Source organism: Phaethon aethereus, assembly GCF_964289735.1.
Source record: "Phaethon aethereus genome assembly, chromosome: 25".
NCBI classification, from domain to species: domain Eukaryota; kingdom Metazoa; phylum Chordata; class Aves; order Phaethontiformes; family Phaethontidae; genus Phaethon; species Phaethon aethereus.
The window spans coordinates 4,179,237-4,195,432 of NC_138601.1; the positions used below are offsets into that span (position 1 = coordinate 4,179,237).

General features: G+C 47.5%; 1 protein-coding gene across 3 annotated transcripts in view; it reads left to right on the forward strand.

The window, feature by feature from the left end:
- KANSL1 (KAT8 regulatory NSL complex subunit 1) overlaps positions 1–16,196 on the forward strand; it is a gene marked incomplete at its 5' end in the record, with an annotated part of 81,439 nt that overhangs the window by 44,283 nt on the left and 20,960 nt on the right. For 2 of the 3 annotated variants that reach the window (XM_082010409.1, XM_082010411.1), the window contains 2 exons: positions 7,733–7,874; positions 12,871–12,975. In XM_082010409.1, coding sequence (XP_081866535.1) covers positions 7,733–7,874; positions 12,871–12,975 — 247 coding nt within the window. Of the gene's footprint in view, positions 1–7,732; positions 7,875–12,870; positions 12,995–16,196 lie in introns of all 3 variants that reach the window. The other variant, XM_082010410.1, reaches the window with a different exon arrangement.

A 16,196-nucleotide genomic window follows, 5' to 3' on the forward strand; every position in this document is an offset into this window, starting at 1 on the left:
CAGGGTGCGTAAGTGTTAGTTATGCTGTCCCTAGCATGGACTCTAACAGCAAGCGTCCCAATATTTTACTTTATTTTCAGTACTGGCATTGAGCCCCTCAAAAGATGAGCAGAGAAAGGGAATGGAAAACTTTCTTAAACCTGATTTTAATGCTAATGTTTTTCAGTTTCCGGTGAATCAGCAGGAGTTGATTTAACCATGAGATGTCTCTTGGCATCTCACTATTGTTCCGGAGTAAGCGTTGCACCGGTATGGACACGAAGCATTGCATTGCATTCGCACTGCTAAACTTTGCCCTGGGGCTGCTGCCTTATGGTAGGTAATGCAAGGAAAGCATGCAGAATTAATATGGATGATTTGTCCTTTAACAGAGTTGACAGCTGAATGTCATAAACTGTCATATTTGAAACGACTTTTGTGGTCTGTTGGCAGGCTTTGTCCCTGCTGAAGATCCCAGGTGGAAATGGGAACTTAGCTCTGGTGTGCCCTGTTCTTTTTTACTGTAGCTGGCAACAAGACTCCTCTTCTAGCTAAGAAGAGTGAATTGCATCGAGTGCTCGTACTTGGGTAGCTCTCAGGAAGGCACGACGTGTACCTCTGAGTGTTTTGGCAGGGGTGTGGTGCAGTGGGATGTGGAGTTGAGTACAGAGCTGGGAAGAGGAAGGCAGCTTGTGCAGAGATTTTGGAGCGGAATCAAAATTTAGGATGGGACTGTGGCTTCCTGCAGTTGCAAATTGGCTGGTGCAGTCTGAGAGATGTGTGTAACTGATGATGAGATCTTGCACGTGTATTTCTTCTTGGATCCTCAGGGAGAGGACAAGTGTGAAGGGCCATACCAGGCCAAAAGCAGGTTGTTACCAATCTGGAGCCAACCAGCTGGGATGTTAGGAGCAGTTCATGGCAAACCAGTAACACCCAGCCTGCTTTTTTGACAAACCCCTCAATAGATCTGAAGCCTGGTAGACCCATGAGGGGATACGTGTGGACAGCAGCTCTGGAACAATCCCAGGTTTTCAGTGTGGGGCTGTGCCTTTGGTGGGAAAGGATGTGGCATGCTGCGGTGGAACTCTAGCAAGTCAACATGGTAGGTAGAATCAGACAACCCAAGAAGAAGAGAATTTGTCCATATAGCACAAGAGTGGATCAGGATGGAGACCTCCATGAAGAACCAGCTCTGTGCAGGCAGTCTTGCAGAAGAAGGTCTGTTGGACATTGTTTTACAATCCCTGCTCTGTTCCTTCTCCCTTGGGTAGTGAAATGTTGACCCAGCTGCGTCTTGGCCGGGTGTTACAGACTAAATCCTTCTCCCCACAGCACAGGCAGACACAGGATTGTCAAAGTGGAGCCCCAGTTGTGGGTCATCTGGCGAGCGTCTCTTGATTGCCAGTAGCCTCATTTGGTGGACAGATACTTAATTGTCTTGTTCAAGAAATGTCCTATACCATACCTCTTGGGGTCTGTACTAATGCCATGGTGAGCCTCCTACGTGAAATCAGCTATCACCTTTCCAGGTGGGAGAGGCTGAGGTTGTGTGTCCTCTGGGAGAAGGTCTCAATCTGGGGCTTTGAACCAGACATGGTGATCTTTGGTGGTTTTTTGTGTTTTGTTTTGTTTTTTTCCCCCCATAGAAAGTTGTGTAGGAAGAGGGAGAGTAAATATAGAATGGCCTGTGTGTTGGTAGGTGACTGCATTTCAGGGGACAGAAAAGCCCCTGGGTATATGCCAGTAAATAGAGGAGGAGGGGAACCATATGGAAAGTGCCTGGAAATCTGCAGCTTATTGCCTCGTGTTGCAGCATTAATCTGTATCTGCACTGGAAGGGAGAGGCTGGTGTTATCACGGCCGAGGACCTTCAGATCCGCCGTGTGCCGTGGGGCTGTGCCGGCTCCGCTGCCCTCTGCCCAGCACGCGGGCAGGGTGGCTGTGGTGCAGCAGAGCCGGCAGTGCCGTGCAGCTCACCGCGGGCTCGTGCTTCGTTGCTGAAAGCGTTTTCTGGTTCACGGTGAATCTCTCCCATTGCTATTTCACTGCACAGGCTGCTGGGCTGCGTGAAGAGTTTTTCAGTGTTTCTGTGTGTTGCATTTCTCTCTCTTCTGGCGTCAACTCTTTCTCTTCCAGCACGACCTGTTATTCCTCATTTAACATCAAGATGGTTTGGGTTTGCTGAAGTGCTCTAGGTGGCAGAAGCAATTTCACTCCAGACCCCGGCGGCTGCTCCTCATTCGTTGCTGCTGACTCCTAGAAGTGGTTCTGATACGTAGTTCCCCTCCAGCCTGTAACTTTTCAATCTGAAATCTTTTAACTTCATTTTTCTCTACTGCTCTGTGTCATTATCAGGATGGTTTAGCAGCAGCTGGTGGATCTGCTCTGTTCACTTTGCAGCTGGGCCTTTAGTAGGGCAATCTCCTGGTGAAAAATAATTCTGATAATCTCCAACTCCCTCAGTTTGTTGGTGCCATCGCTGTCCACCCTGTTGGTGTTCAGCTGCATGGACTTAGCAGAAAGCAGGACAGACTGACGGCCGGCAAGGGCTTGTCACCACCGGCCGCATGGTGGAGGGAGGCAACGCAGCTCCTCTGAGGTCCAGAAGCAGCAAGATGAAAGTGTGTCTTGTAAGACTTGCTGATACAAAGCCAGCCGCAATAGAGAACTTCAGTGAGCCCGAATTTCCTCTAAGGCAATATGTAAAACCTGCTCATGGGAGGAGGGCATGGGTGTGCCATTCCTTGGAAACGGAAAGGATCCCTGTGCATCTTCACCCAGAAGTGTCTTGTGGACAGCCTGGCCTTCATTTTTGTACATAGGCTTGGTTTAAGCACGTACCATAGGTGGAGGTTGTCTTAGGGAGTGCTTGTCTGTATGGAGCTTGTACAGCTTTCACAGCACTGTGGCTGCTGAGACGACTGAACCGGGTCTCGCATGGGTCGTAGGGATGGAAATGCATCGACCGGGGTGTTGCCGTGTTCATTGGCAGGGCTGTATTTATACTGCTCGTTAAATATCATGGTAAAGTGAGAGCACACACCCCGTTCTGAACGAGCCGAAGCCAAGCTGTGGGGTATGCGGGGCTGGCTGCCCCGTGGCAGCTTGCTGGGCCAGCAGGGGCAAGTCCCCTTTCTGTCCCGCTGGCTCTCCTGCCCGTGCAGTGGGGACAGTGCTGCCTGGCAGGAGCAGGGTTTTGCTTTCTGAAGTGGACTTTGCCGTTTGGGATAACTGATTTTAACCCACAGTTGCCTGGTTTTTACTTAGGGAAGGAAAAGAGCCCATCCCAAGGACTTGGGCTGATGTAACGGGGGATTTATTCCCCCCCGCCCTCCTGCATTCGTGTCGAACTACCTGCTGGGATTTTTTAGGAAGAAGCGTTTACCTCTGAGAATTTGTTGTGTTGCTAAAGTTTCTTCCTGTAGTTTCCTAAAGGCTGCACAGCATTTCTGCTGGAGGGGTGGGCACGGTACCGCAGGGCAGGAGCTCTTGGCACCGGTTGGAGGCTTTGCCCTGCTACAGCCACAAAGGGCAGGATTTAAGGTTTTTCTACCACGGATGGGGAGAGGGGTCCTGTTCTTTCCTCGCCCCCTTCCCGTGAAGCCCCGCGGCCTCCCCACAGTATATATAACCCTGCGGGCTGAGCTTGGCTCAGCTCCCTGCTTGTTCTTCCTCCTCCATCCCAGCCTCCCAGCCCTCTTGGGCACCTTCTGGGCACGTGTGGGCTCCCTCCACGTGAGGAGGCGTAAGGTTGCCGACTGCGCGCGCACCGTTGACAATAAGCACCATCTGCTGAAGTTCGCAGGACGCTGTCCTTGTCGGTCAAGCCGAGTGCCGCAGCAGCTGGGCGCGCGCAGGCGAGGGGCGGCCGCCGCTGCTGTCGCGTCCTCTGCTGCGGCCGCTCTCCTGTGCGCGCCGGTGCCTGCAGAAGGGGAATGAGTCTTAACTGGGAAATTTCTGAATTTTTTTTGTTTTTAATCTCAGGCCCCTAAAGAACGTGCTTCCTGTGCTGGGGCTGTTTCATGAGCTTACGCTGCTGTCCCAGCTGGAGAGGCTGTCCCATGCCATCCTCCGTAGCCTGTTTTGTGCAAGCGCTTGCGGTCGGGCAGGGCACACCCGTGCAGCAGCATGATGAACCCTCCTTCCCTTGGAGCACGTGGGATTTAACTGCTTTGTTGCTGCTCACGTTCCTGCCCGCGCCAAGCTTTGCCTCTCGAAGCACAAGACCGCTCTCAAGACGAGCCGTGCAGCCCGCTCGCAGCGACACCGCTCTCTGCGGCCATCTGTCCGTCTCCTCGGTCTTGTTCAGCTTAATCCAAAACCCGTTTCGGGCAAGTGCAAATAATAAACTCTTTTATTAATTGTCATGTTAAAGTCCCTAATGTTTAAAAAGAAAGGAAGTGGGTTTCCCTGCCCCCAGAGCGCGTGTCTCGCTGAGGTTTCGGGTCACTGCCGGCGCCGACTGCAGCGACTTCAGATGCAGTATTTTGTGTGTGGTTGCTACTTTGTAGTGCTAGTTGAGAAAATAATCATTCTTGCAAAGTATTTGTATAGAGATTAAAGCTAAAGAAGCTACGCAGCTTGCTATCCAAAAGCTGATCTACATGAAGAAAACACATACGTGTTGCTGACAGCACATCGCAGCAAAGGGTGTAATTGAACAGGCTCTGAAAAAGGCTTAATTCTAAATATAGAGGACCACACTACACTCAATACTGTTTTGGAAAGCGTGGCTGAGCGATCATTATGTATCTTCCCCTCCTCCACCTATGCCGCAGGGTGTCAGAGGATGAAGTAAATGTTACTGTTTCGCTTTCTTGGTTTATTTTTGGTTTAAATCCAGTAGGTTTTTCTGGGGTAGGATGTGTCCTGATTTTAAGGTGAAGAGCAGGTCTGCTGCTGCTTACGCTGCCATGTCACTTAGGAATCTAAATGGGCGTAGATTGTTTTTTTATACTTAAAAAAAGATTTCTGTGTAATCTGAGCAAAAGACTGAGATGTATTTAACGGACCTGGCCGGTATTGTTCCGGCACGTATAGGTGCTCTATGATGTTGCAGAGGCAAGCAAGGGAGCTGGCAGTTTGGACATGCTCTCGGCAACTTCTGATATTTCTAAAAACAATTCCCAATGCTACGTGGATCCCCAGAGAGCAAACTGAAGTCTGCTGAGATCTGGCTTGGAGTCCTAAACTTTCCCGGGGTCCGGATAGTCTAGTGCATCCGCAGATGCTGAAGATGCCATAAAAGCAGACACAGCCATTGCAGAGGTCTTTCCTATTTGTAAGCCATAAAAAAAAAGAACTCTTCTCCAGTAAAATTGTTCTTAGCTTCTGAAATGAGAATTTCACTGAAACTTGGCTGGCAGAGAAGTAACGTGTTCTGGAAAGTCTTGTGGGAAACTACGACATGAAAACACTGTCAATCTTGTGGGTGATTGAGTCAGAGAAGCGCCGCTTTTCCAGCAGTGCTCGAGAGAAACCTCTCTGTGCGATAAGATCTGCTTCCCAAACACTGCTTTTCTACCCTCCGGGGTGTCACGGAGGGGATTTCGTGCCATTTAGGCTCAGACTGGAGATCCCGCACGAGGAGGAGGGACCGTAAAGCTTGCAAGGCGTTATCCTCCTTGGAACAGAGCAAAGCATGACTGGGCGGGAGATCTGGATTAGAGCTGCTTGATGGGGTGATGCTGGGGTGGTGTGGGCAACTGCTCAGCCCAGTGTAAACCAGATTAACCCTCTGGTCACTCTGCCTGGCTGGTAAGGTATGTCAGACCTTTACCCAGCCCTGGTGCTCAGCTGCCTCGGCTGCCTTTTGTCTTGGGCTCTGCTGGCTATATCCTCGGTGTAACTGATGAAGATCTGTCCTCGCTTTGGCATCCATCTACAATAAATACTAAAATTTACATGAAACATAAGGTCAGTGTTGATCAAAACAGAGCAGGCACTTTACACAGGGAAATACTCCAGAGAGAAGGACTTAAGTTCCTTCAAAGTGCTTTGAAAATGGTCTTGGAGAGAGCTGGGAGGCAGCGGATACAATTGCCCGTTTTGGTGGAAATCTGGCCTCATCTAAATTGGCACTGAAGCGACGTCGCCCACGCAGCCGGGAGGTCCACCAAGAATATGGAGAACGTGTCTTATTCTAAGTTTGTGGGTTTCACTTGGAGTTCAAAGGAACCAACTCCTCCTTTTCAGGGTATTTCTATTAGGTGATTTGAAACTTGTAATAACCCTGGTGCTTTTTTTTTTTTTTTTTTTTTTTTTTTAGGCAAGTGCCTTTGGTAGCAGTGTGCCTAAATAAGGGCAGATGCATAGGAGGTGTAGATTTTTCTAAGAACTTGATTATTGCTGTTGCTTACCATCTCTGCAGCTGCGGGTGCTTCAGTAGTAAATCTCATTTACCACATGCTGCTTTTGCTGTAATGGCTGGTTTCATCTTTGAAATGGGTTAATCTCGGCAGAAGACTTTCTTGGTTGGATTTTAGAAGAAAAATCTGGACATGACTGTGGCTCCCTGCTGCACGTGCTCTTGCTGGGTTCAAAAATGCTACAGAAGGAGGGGAGATGAGGGCCAAAGGGAATTATTTTGTGATTAATTTCTTAATTACCAAACATCCAGATGTGACAAAGGGTTTGTGCAGTGGCACTGGATTTGTGCATGCACTTTCTGCTGTTGCTTTGTTTTTGCATCATGTTGTGGTTTTCTTCCTTTCTGGGTAGCCTTAATATTTATCCACCGGAATCAGGATGCTTAGGGTATATTTTCACAATATTATGGCTTTTTATGTGGGAGAGTGGACCTGTGGATTTATATGTACGTTACCATCTTTGTGTTCCTTTCTGCCCTGGAGTACAGTGGTAGAGGGTAAAGGTGTTTTTGTAACAGCCGACCATAAAATGCGATGGTGTAGTCCATCAAAAGAATATTCGTGCTCCTGCAGAACTGTACTTTGTTCACAGCAGAGACAAAGAAAGTAGGAAATTGGTCAAGAGTTGCAAAGTGTGTGGGTTCCTTCCACGCACCCACGCGTGCTCGCGTTCTCTCACATGCAGCTCTGAGCCCCGGAGACCAGGAGTCGCCGCTCGCTTGGTAATTTCTGATGTTTTTCTCCTGGCTTCTTTCTTTGCTCAGTCAAGCCACCAGATGCAGAAATCGAGTTTACTGTTGCCCGCTTTCCTTTGCAACACCTCGTTGTGGGGGAGCGGCTTGTGCAAGGCGCTGTTAGCTCTGTCGCTTGTCTCCAAGCAGTGGTTACTCTTAAAACCCAGTGATGGCGTGTTGTGAAACTTGCCACTGAGTTTTAATTGTGGCCACGTGGTACACGCTGGTGCTCAGGCATATTTTCTGACTGAGGACAGAGATCTTTTTTTAAAGAGGCTATGTCAAGGAAGGGAAGGCCAGGTGGGTTTTGTTTCCTCCAAGACTTAGAAAAGTGGGTCTGGCAGATGTGGTCAGGTAGGACTGGAGCTGCTGGTTCAGCTAAGCGTGGAATAAAATCTTAACGCTTGCGTAGGCAGGACTTCAATCACTGGGTACCAAAAGTTGTTTTAATACCGCTCTGCGGAGGCATGGCTTTTATAGCACGTCTGTAGTTCGGTTGGTAATTATTAGCAGTGGCTAGATGGTATCAGTCATGCCATTCAGTATGTAGCTTTTGATCTATCTGTCAGTTCTGCTAGGTTTTTTTGTGGACTGTATAATTAAAATCACACTCAAAATAATCCCCCCTTCCCTTCTCTGTTTTTCCAGGAGGCGAAGGGCAGAGTGGAGATGGGCAGCAGACCGTGCAGCAATCGTCAGTCGCTGGAATTGGCTCCAAGCCCATGTCTCGGACCTGGAATACCGAATCCGGCAGCAAACGGACATTTACAAGCAGATTAGAGCCAATAAGGTGAGGATCAGGAGTGTGTTTGCATGTCTGTGATTTTGCTCTGTCTGCCTCCTAATGGCTGTCTTTTCTGATGCAGTGGGGAGTGTATATGCAAAATCTGATGCTTCCCCCCGTGCCCCGCATCTCTCGAAAAGCATATTTCACAGTTGTGACTAATTGAAATGCTATTTGGCATGGGCTGAGTGTAATTCTTTTCTTTGGTTCAGTATGGTAACATGAAGAGAGCAATACTTTATTTTAAAGTCAGTCTTTGGTTACTGAACAAAACTGTTGCTTTTACATACGTGTTGCTGTTCTCTGCTGTTCCAGGAAAAAAAACCTTTCTGTTCTTTCTTTTTGCGAGTAGCTGAAGATGGGGATAAGGAACAACTTACCAAGAGACTTACTGTGGAGGAAGTTAGCTTCAGATGCTATCACACAGCACAGGCTTAAAATTGAGGCTGTATCATAAAAAAAGACTGTTTCTAGGTGCTGACCTTTCCCTGTGGAAGGAATAATTTTTTTCAGACTTGGTCTCAGATGGTGGGAGAATGGGGGAGAGCAGAGAAGGGATGAGGAAGGAATTGTTATGGAAACTTGTTCGGGCACGCATGTCTAAATGTCAGGCCTTGGAGGGAAGAATGTCGGGAGTTTGTGGCAAGAAGGCTCATAGTATTGCATCAACTTACAGATCCTTAGGAATTCAGAGTCCAGCAAACGTTTTTCCCAAGATGTGTGGTTCTCGGGGGTGGTGGGGAGAGAGGCTTCCAGGCGGGTAGAAAGCACAGGCAGGGAAGGAAGACTGGGCTTTTATGCAGCTATGTAGAAAAACAGGGTAATTAAGTGAGTAGTGAGGGCTGTAAATGACTAGGTGGAAGAGCATGGCTTGCTGAACGGAATACATTACCGAGATTAGAGCAAAAGGCTTCTGGGAAGCGGACTATATGTCAAATTAATGAACCAGTTTCAGAAAGAACCGTCTTCCTTCTGTCTTAAGAAAGCCTATCATGCAACATGGTTTCTAAGTATAAAATACAAAATAGCTAAACATTTGTATGCTAAAAGTTAAGTAATGGAAGAAATGAGAAAACTCATCTAATGAAGGGGAAGATTTGGTGCTTTCAGCAGATGATGACAACTTGACAGACTTGTGAAATGGCCTGGTAATGGCTACAAGCATCCCATATGTTTTTATCTAAGGTTGCAGTCTCTGGGTCTGAAAGGAGAACATCACGGTATTGTGTCAAAGTTGAAAAGTACATCTGAGGTTTCGGAAAACAGGATGTCATCTTTTTTGATTTGCTCAAACAAAAACTCCTCAGCTACCATAACCTGATACATGATTTTAAGATAAAGCATGCCACTTACAGTGCCAGAGGAGTTCAGATGTTGAGGATTTGGTAGTCGCTGTTCTGCCTGAACCAGAAAGCAGGTATCGGATACCTCATCTTTCTGATAGGACTTCATGGAGATCACCGCTTGCACCCAGCTGTCATTGTCCTGGTGTCGTCGAGCTCGAGGATGCCTTGTGAAATGTGTTCTGTTTTCATCAATGAAAAACTCAGAGGAAGATTGCTAAAAGCAGCTTGGGACAAGTATAGGAGACTGGAGAAAGGAGTGCATGTATCTATTTTATTCTTTCAGTTAATTACCTTTATGTATTAAGGTTTACATCCCAGTGTACCCTTCAAGAAGGATGCATTGCTTTGTGAAATCAAAGCAAGAGAAGGACCAGGCAGTCAAAACTAACCTTCTGTTTTGAAGGTACACTGCTGCCTGGGTGTCTCAGCAGTAATTGTGTTTTCAGCACATTTGGATTGGCTCAGTCGGGGCCCGGTGAGATGCAGAGGAAAACAACAAATCAGGGAGCATGTGTTCAAAGTTAGTTGTAAAGTACTGTGTTTTCTGGCACTTAAAAATAGCGGGCTGTTGTACCTTCGATTTTGTCTTGGTTTTGAAGAGCGCGTACACTTAATTTAAGGGACTGGATGTCCGTGAAGGTAATACGGTGGGTTTGGGGGCTTGGGGGGGGGTGTGGTGTGGTGTTTTTTGTTTTTTGGGTTTTTTTCACAAATGTGCGTTGGGCCTTTTTTGGGTGGGGTGTGGCACTGTGCTGGTCATCCCCCCCACGCAGAGTCTTTGCACCTCCCTGCATGTGTGGGTGGCAGATGCTCTGTGTTTGGAAAGGCACAAAAGAGCATTTTTTTCTCTCTTTCTCCGTCTCTTACCACTCTTAGATGGACTAAGAGATAAATGAAGATGAAGGGCTCCTGCAGGAATTTTGTGCAGTGGCAGACTTGGTTGAAATAGTGACTGAAACTCCTTAAAGATGGGGTGGTTTTGCACATTGTCTCTGCAGACCCAGGTTCAAATTGTTCCCAGAACATCCGAGATGGGTTTGCTGTGTTCCCTTCGAGCCTTTGGTCTGATCTGTGTGCAGCCTGTCCCGTGGGGAGGGCCGTGCTCTGGTCGGAGCTGCTGAATCAAGAGAAACGCGTGATGGGAAGGGTGGGATGGGAGTTAGGAGGAGCCTCTTGCTGGAAGAATTTACAGCTCTCACATGAGTTTCCTGTGTCTGCAGTGGTATGTCAGGCTTAGGGCATGATAAGAGATGCTGCTGTCCCTCTGTGGGGCTGTTTAGGACACCCGAGTGTCTCTTTCTGATGTGTCTTAATGTGTGTCAGTCCTCTTCTTTGCTTGTTAGTCCCTTGGCAGAAGCTGCTGACTCTCGCAGGACTGTGAGACATCTGAGATCTACCTCTGTATCTGTCTCTGTCTGAGACCTGTACGATTGACTTCTAAGTAATACCATAATGAGTGATAAAAATGGGAGTAAAGACCCAGCAAGTTTGCTCATCAGTATTGGAGGGGACTTTTCTTTTTTCTTTATTTTGGAGAATGCTGGTGAAAAACAAGTATTGTGTGACCTGGGAATAATTGAGATGCGCCGCTCCTTTCCTTTTCCTGAAAGCGAGTTGGAAGTTTGATGTTGCCCTTCTAATTCCTCTCTGTTATTCAGAAGTGTATAAGTAACAGAGATTTAAAACTCTTGGAAGCAAAGGAGAGAGCATGAGCCCTCAGTAGGAAGATGCCATCCAACGTGCGGGTCTGTAGGTGTGTAGAGGCTGTCTCGTGGGTAGCAGCTGGGAGAGGACAGCTGGTGTGCACGGTGGGTTCGGGCAGCGCAGCTTCTGTACGAGGGCACAAAAACCAAATCTGTGACTGTCCCAGGGAGGGCTGTGTGAAGCGTTGCCACTGCTTCAAAGTCACCAGTAAAGGGGCATACTTCTAAACAAATAGCCGCAATATGTAGAATTCATTACAGCTCCTTCCTGAGGCATGGGTGGACCAGCTCCCTTCATCCTCCTCCTTTAAACTGAAGGCAGAAAAGTCCTTGGTGGCTGTTTCTCTTCCTGATGCCCATGCTTCCCTGTCTCATTCCCTCACTGAGCAAATGAGAAGTCCAAAGGCTTTCCAGAGTCAGAGGGAAGTAGTTTCCTTGGTTCCAATTTTGGCTTCAGTCCCAGTTTCTCCCTGTTTCACGTCCACTGTTTCCTGCACCCAACATCTGGAGATGACCCACCTCTTCGCTGAAGCATGCCTGAGGACATCTCTAGAAGCAATGGCAAAATGTGATGGGTTGCTTTCAGAGAGGGATCTTTCAAGAGTAGAGGAAAAGCCCAGCAGTATTTAATTGAGTTTAGACTTCTAGCCTCTCTCATCCACTAAACGTCCTTCTGGGATGTCAGAAAACTCTAGAAAATGATCATCATGTTTATTCTAGAAGCTGGCTACTTCCTCATTGCTGGTCAGAGGCCACGTATAGTTGTATTTAGTTCATGAGCTGCTTTTAAAAAAAGTATCCCTGAACTATGGGCTACCACTGTCTTTCTGGAAAGCCACCGATGTGTTGTATAGGAGATTGTGTCAAGGCGTAAGATCAGCCTTATGAGGGACTTCCATGGCCCTGTGCCATGGCATTGGTCATGTAAGATTTGACTTTGTGGACTTTGAGGGAAGCCTTGTAGCTCTCTCCTCTCTCCAGATAACGTGTCCAGGTTCCCGTCCAGGCTCACTTGCTTGTGACACACCGTGCAACCTCCAAAATTGTTTTCAGATGATTGATCCGCCTATTCTTAATCTGAGCAGCCCTTTCCATAGTTCCTTGTTTGACCACGTGCAAACATGTTCTGGCTTGTCTTTGTCCTGGACTATATTCATGGCCTGTAGGTTCCACCAACTCTCGAATCCCTTGCACGTTTTAGCCTGCTTTGTTATAATATTGCTTAGAATATGCATAATTGTGATTATTTTATTTTGTGTTGTTCAGAGAGAAAGCAGTCCTGCCTTTAGACTAAGTTTCACTTAGAGTAAAACATAAACAGGACAACATATGTTAAGCCTGATAAAACAGTGCTCTGCCACTGTGCTTTGTCCCACTAGTTTTATAGCAATGGCTTGTTTATCAGTGTTTTTCTTTCCTTATTGAATTTTGTGAATATCACTTCTTTGAAAAAATCTGCTCAGAGTAACAAGTTTGACTGTAGATTTTTGGCATCCGCTCAAAATTACTTGCTTGGCTGTGGTGGCGAGTTCCACTTTGTACTATGAAAGCAGTCGTTTCCTGCTCTGCACTACAGAAAAATGTTCTCTTTGGTTTTGCTGGCATGCAGCTCACTGAACCTCCTCGCGTGCGGGAGGAGGGGAAGGGGTGGGAAGCGGGACGCCAGCAGCGTTTCAGCAGTTTTGCCCGAGAGGGAGCTAACTGTCTACTATTAATGGGCTGAAGGCATGTGATCTGGCTTCAGCCACTGTCCTTCCCCCTCCGAGTTCAGCTTAGATGTCAGGAAAATCCAGGCATCAGGGGATTCGGTTTGGCATCACGTCTGAAAAATGCGGTGGGAACGCAAGCCTTGCTGCGCAGCGGTTGTAGTTTCTGGGGGACGATGGATGCGCAGTTTCCCTGCTGAGACCGAAGGACCCGCAGTTAATTCCTGTTGCCTTCCCTCTCTTCCAGGGGCTGATAGTTCTTGGTGAAGCATCACCCCCTGATCCTGCAGTAGATGATGCATCCCGTCCCGTTAGTGCTGAAGTTAAGCTGGAGCCTGGGGCTGACCGGCTGGTAAGTGCCAGCAGCAGAAGTGACCAGTGGTCCAGATACTTCACGTTTATGAATTTTGGGTAGGGAAGGTTCATCCTTTAAACTGCGGTGGAGAGGAATGCTCGAACCATGTCGGGCATGGGACCAGCCTCCTGCAGGAGCACCTCTCTGGGCAACTTCACGTGGGAATTGCTGATCTGTTGGTCTGTGTAGCTCGCCCCTTCCCAGATTATTTTGAGGTTAATAAACGATAGGATTTAAACACCTTTTAGAACAGAGTTCCTCGGAGTACCTTTCTAATATGCATTAGTGTTTTTTGAAGCTTAAAAATCCTAACTAATCCTTTCCCTCTAGCAAAAAAGTACCTCAAACTGAGAGCAGCACAATTAGCAAAGGCTTCTAAAGATGTGGCTATTAATATCTGCCTGAGTGCTACCCCTTGGAAGGGGAACTAATGATTTCAGTGAGATGCACTGGAAACTATGTGGAGTGCCAGGTATTTATTATTTAATGCAGAAATGTAGGCCGCAGACTAAAGGCTTGATCGTACTGTTCAGCCTGGCTGTGATTACTTTTGATCCTGTGGGAGACATCGACATAGTAAAATGGAGGATTTTTGAAGTTGTGGTGTAGTACTAAGAGAAGGGTGGTCCCTGTGTGGCTCAAACTCTTGCTGCCAAGCTGCCGCGCTCCTGCTCTTCCGTCCTGATGTCGCGTTTGGGAGCTTTGCCGCAGTGGCAGTGCTTGAGTTTCATAGACCAATATTCCATGTAGTTGATACAGATAAAAAACTTAACTGAAGTGACCATAAAATTGTACTTTGAGGGTTTTCTCCTATCACTGGCAAGACCTTGTCAGAGTTTTCCTTGATACTGAAGGGTAATCTGAAATACTGTGAAATTTTTTATTAATGCTGGACCGCAAAGGGGTTATTACAAGTGATTGTAATAAATGTCTCCTTGCTTGACACTGGCTTTCAGATGTTTGTTTAGAATTTAAGTCTTTAATTAAAAGATTATCTGAGCCCAAAACTCTGCTGTGTAATTTGGTACAATGAACAGGTTTTGCTCACGACTGAAATAGTAGATGGTGCTTCAGATGAACACAGAGCCATGCTGGAGGAGCGACGGGAGGCTGGAGAGCCAGGATGACAGGGGCTGCTACTGATTGTGACTGAATCACAAGCATTACGCAGTGTCTGGTTTTGAACAGTGATGTCCGTCTGTCATGTCATCCCCCTAGCCCCCCTTTTCATGCTTTAACCCAAAAAGCGCTTGAAGAGTAATAAACAAGCACAGTAACAGCGTGCTCCCATTCGCTTCAGAAATAGCATGCTCCGGCACTGATGAATTGGCTGTTACTTGGGAGCTAATCTGTAAATGGCAGACTGGTAACAGAGATAAATGATCAAATTTAACAGTGATAGGAAGAATATTTTCTTCCTTATCTGTCTGAATCAGAATGTTTATCTGACATGAGTGTATTTTCAACCTGGGAATCTGCAGATGGAAGGGCTGTCCCACTTGACTTTGTCCCTACATATTAAAGACATTTTCTATATACTTACAAAATCATCACATTGTTCTTTTTTAGATTGTCTTATACATCATCTCTGTATGTATAGAGTAGAAAATGTCTGTAGATTTCTGATGTATGGAAAAGAAAATGCTTGCTTGGCCAGTTTTGCTGCTCACAGCCATCTCACTGTTTCTGTGTTCACTCAGTTCCTGCATTGTGCCTTTGCTCATCCCTTTCACTTGGATGAGCTTTTCAGAGACTTCTGTTACAGCAGCGCTAGCATGATGGAGTTCCGACCTCTCGTGTAGGTCTTGGAGGTAACCATGACACAAATGATAGATACTGAGAGCAGCGAAGAACAGCATTTTTCGTGTAAAGCAGGCTGCAGGTTCCTACTTGGCACCCTCTTGTGGGTATTCCTGCAGCCATGCTTGCCATCTTGGAGGGTAACTCCCTCTGAAAAGGACTTTTTATTCCCCTTCCATGTGTGGCTGCTGGTGGACACGCACATCTGCCAGCTTCTCTGCAGCAGTGGTGGTGGTGTCAGCCACCAGAAATGCTGCCTCCAGGCACCCAACTTCTACACCCTGCTGCTGGAGGGTTCGTGCTTCGTTAGACTTATTCGTAAGGGTGGGGTGTTGAGTCAGAGCCTTGATCTGCTCCAAGCCAGAGATTAGCCCAGAGACCATTCCTGTTGCGTTAGGACACTTACTGGAAGGGTATCTCTTGGGCCTCTCCTGGAGAGGTGCTTATCATTTTGGCACTCTTTGGGCTGCTTAGAATTTGGCACTTTTTTTCCCTTCCTCATCCAAACCAGCAGAGTAAGAGATGTCTGCAACATGGAATAAGGGGAGGAATCCATCCTGTCTCGTCCCCAGCTCCTCTTTGGATCTCATCTGCTCATGGGTACCTCCCTTGGCCTGCCTGAACACAGGATACGTGTCCTCAGGCATCGGCTGGATATGTGGGATGGGGCTGATAATCCCTAGGAGGAACTAATCCCGTTGTCATGGAGGGAAGAGCTTTGCAAAGAGGGCCTGGGAATGTCTGTTAGGAACTGGAATGTGAATAAATATTTTTGCTTGAAGATGGGAATAACACAAAGCCCTGAAGAACTAACTCGGCTGTTGGTACTGGTTCATTGCTTGTATTGCTAGTCTACCAAGGGGGATACACTTAAAATTTTCAGTAGTAAATGAGAAAAGATATTGATGGCGTGTCTTGGTAGGGCTTTTCCCTGCATTAGGGGTTTGTGTCTAGTAATAGGTGAAGGCCTGAACCTGTTTGGTTCTGTTTGGGTTTTTGGGGAATACGGGGGCCATGCCTGGGTTGGGTCATGACTACCTGTGAGCACACAGCTGCTTCACTGCCCTGAGAGCCCCTGGTAGTCTGCAAACTCCTGGTTTCATGTGCAGCAAGCAAGTGTGCTAAAGCTGAATCTTTGCCCCACCTAAGACTCCTAGGGATCCTAAAGACCTGGACTTCCATACCCCAGGCGTACACAAAACAGAGAGAAGAGCTCAGTCTGGAGCATCAGTGTGATCCTGGTGTGATGCATGCTCCTCTGGATCCCAGCCTGGCTGCCCAGCCAGCCCCGGAGGACGGCACAGCATTGGGAGGTGCATCCAGGAGGAGCTGGTGCAAGAGCCCTGCCACTGCTCTGAACGCTGGAGATGTCAGCTCTTGCAGTCCTGCTCGTTGTCCCGTTGCTCATGTCAGAGCCG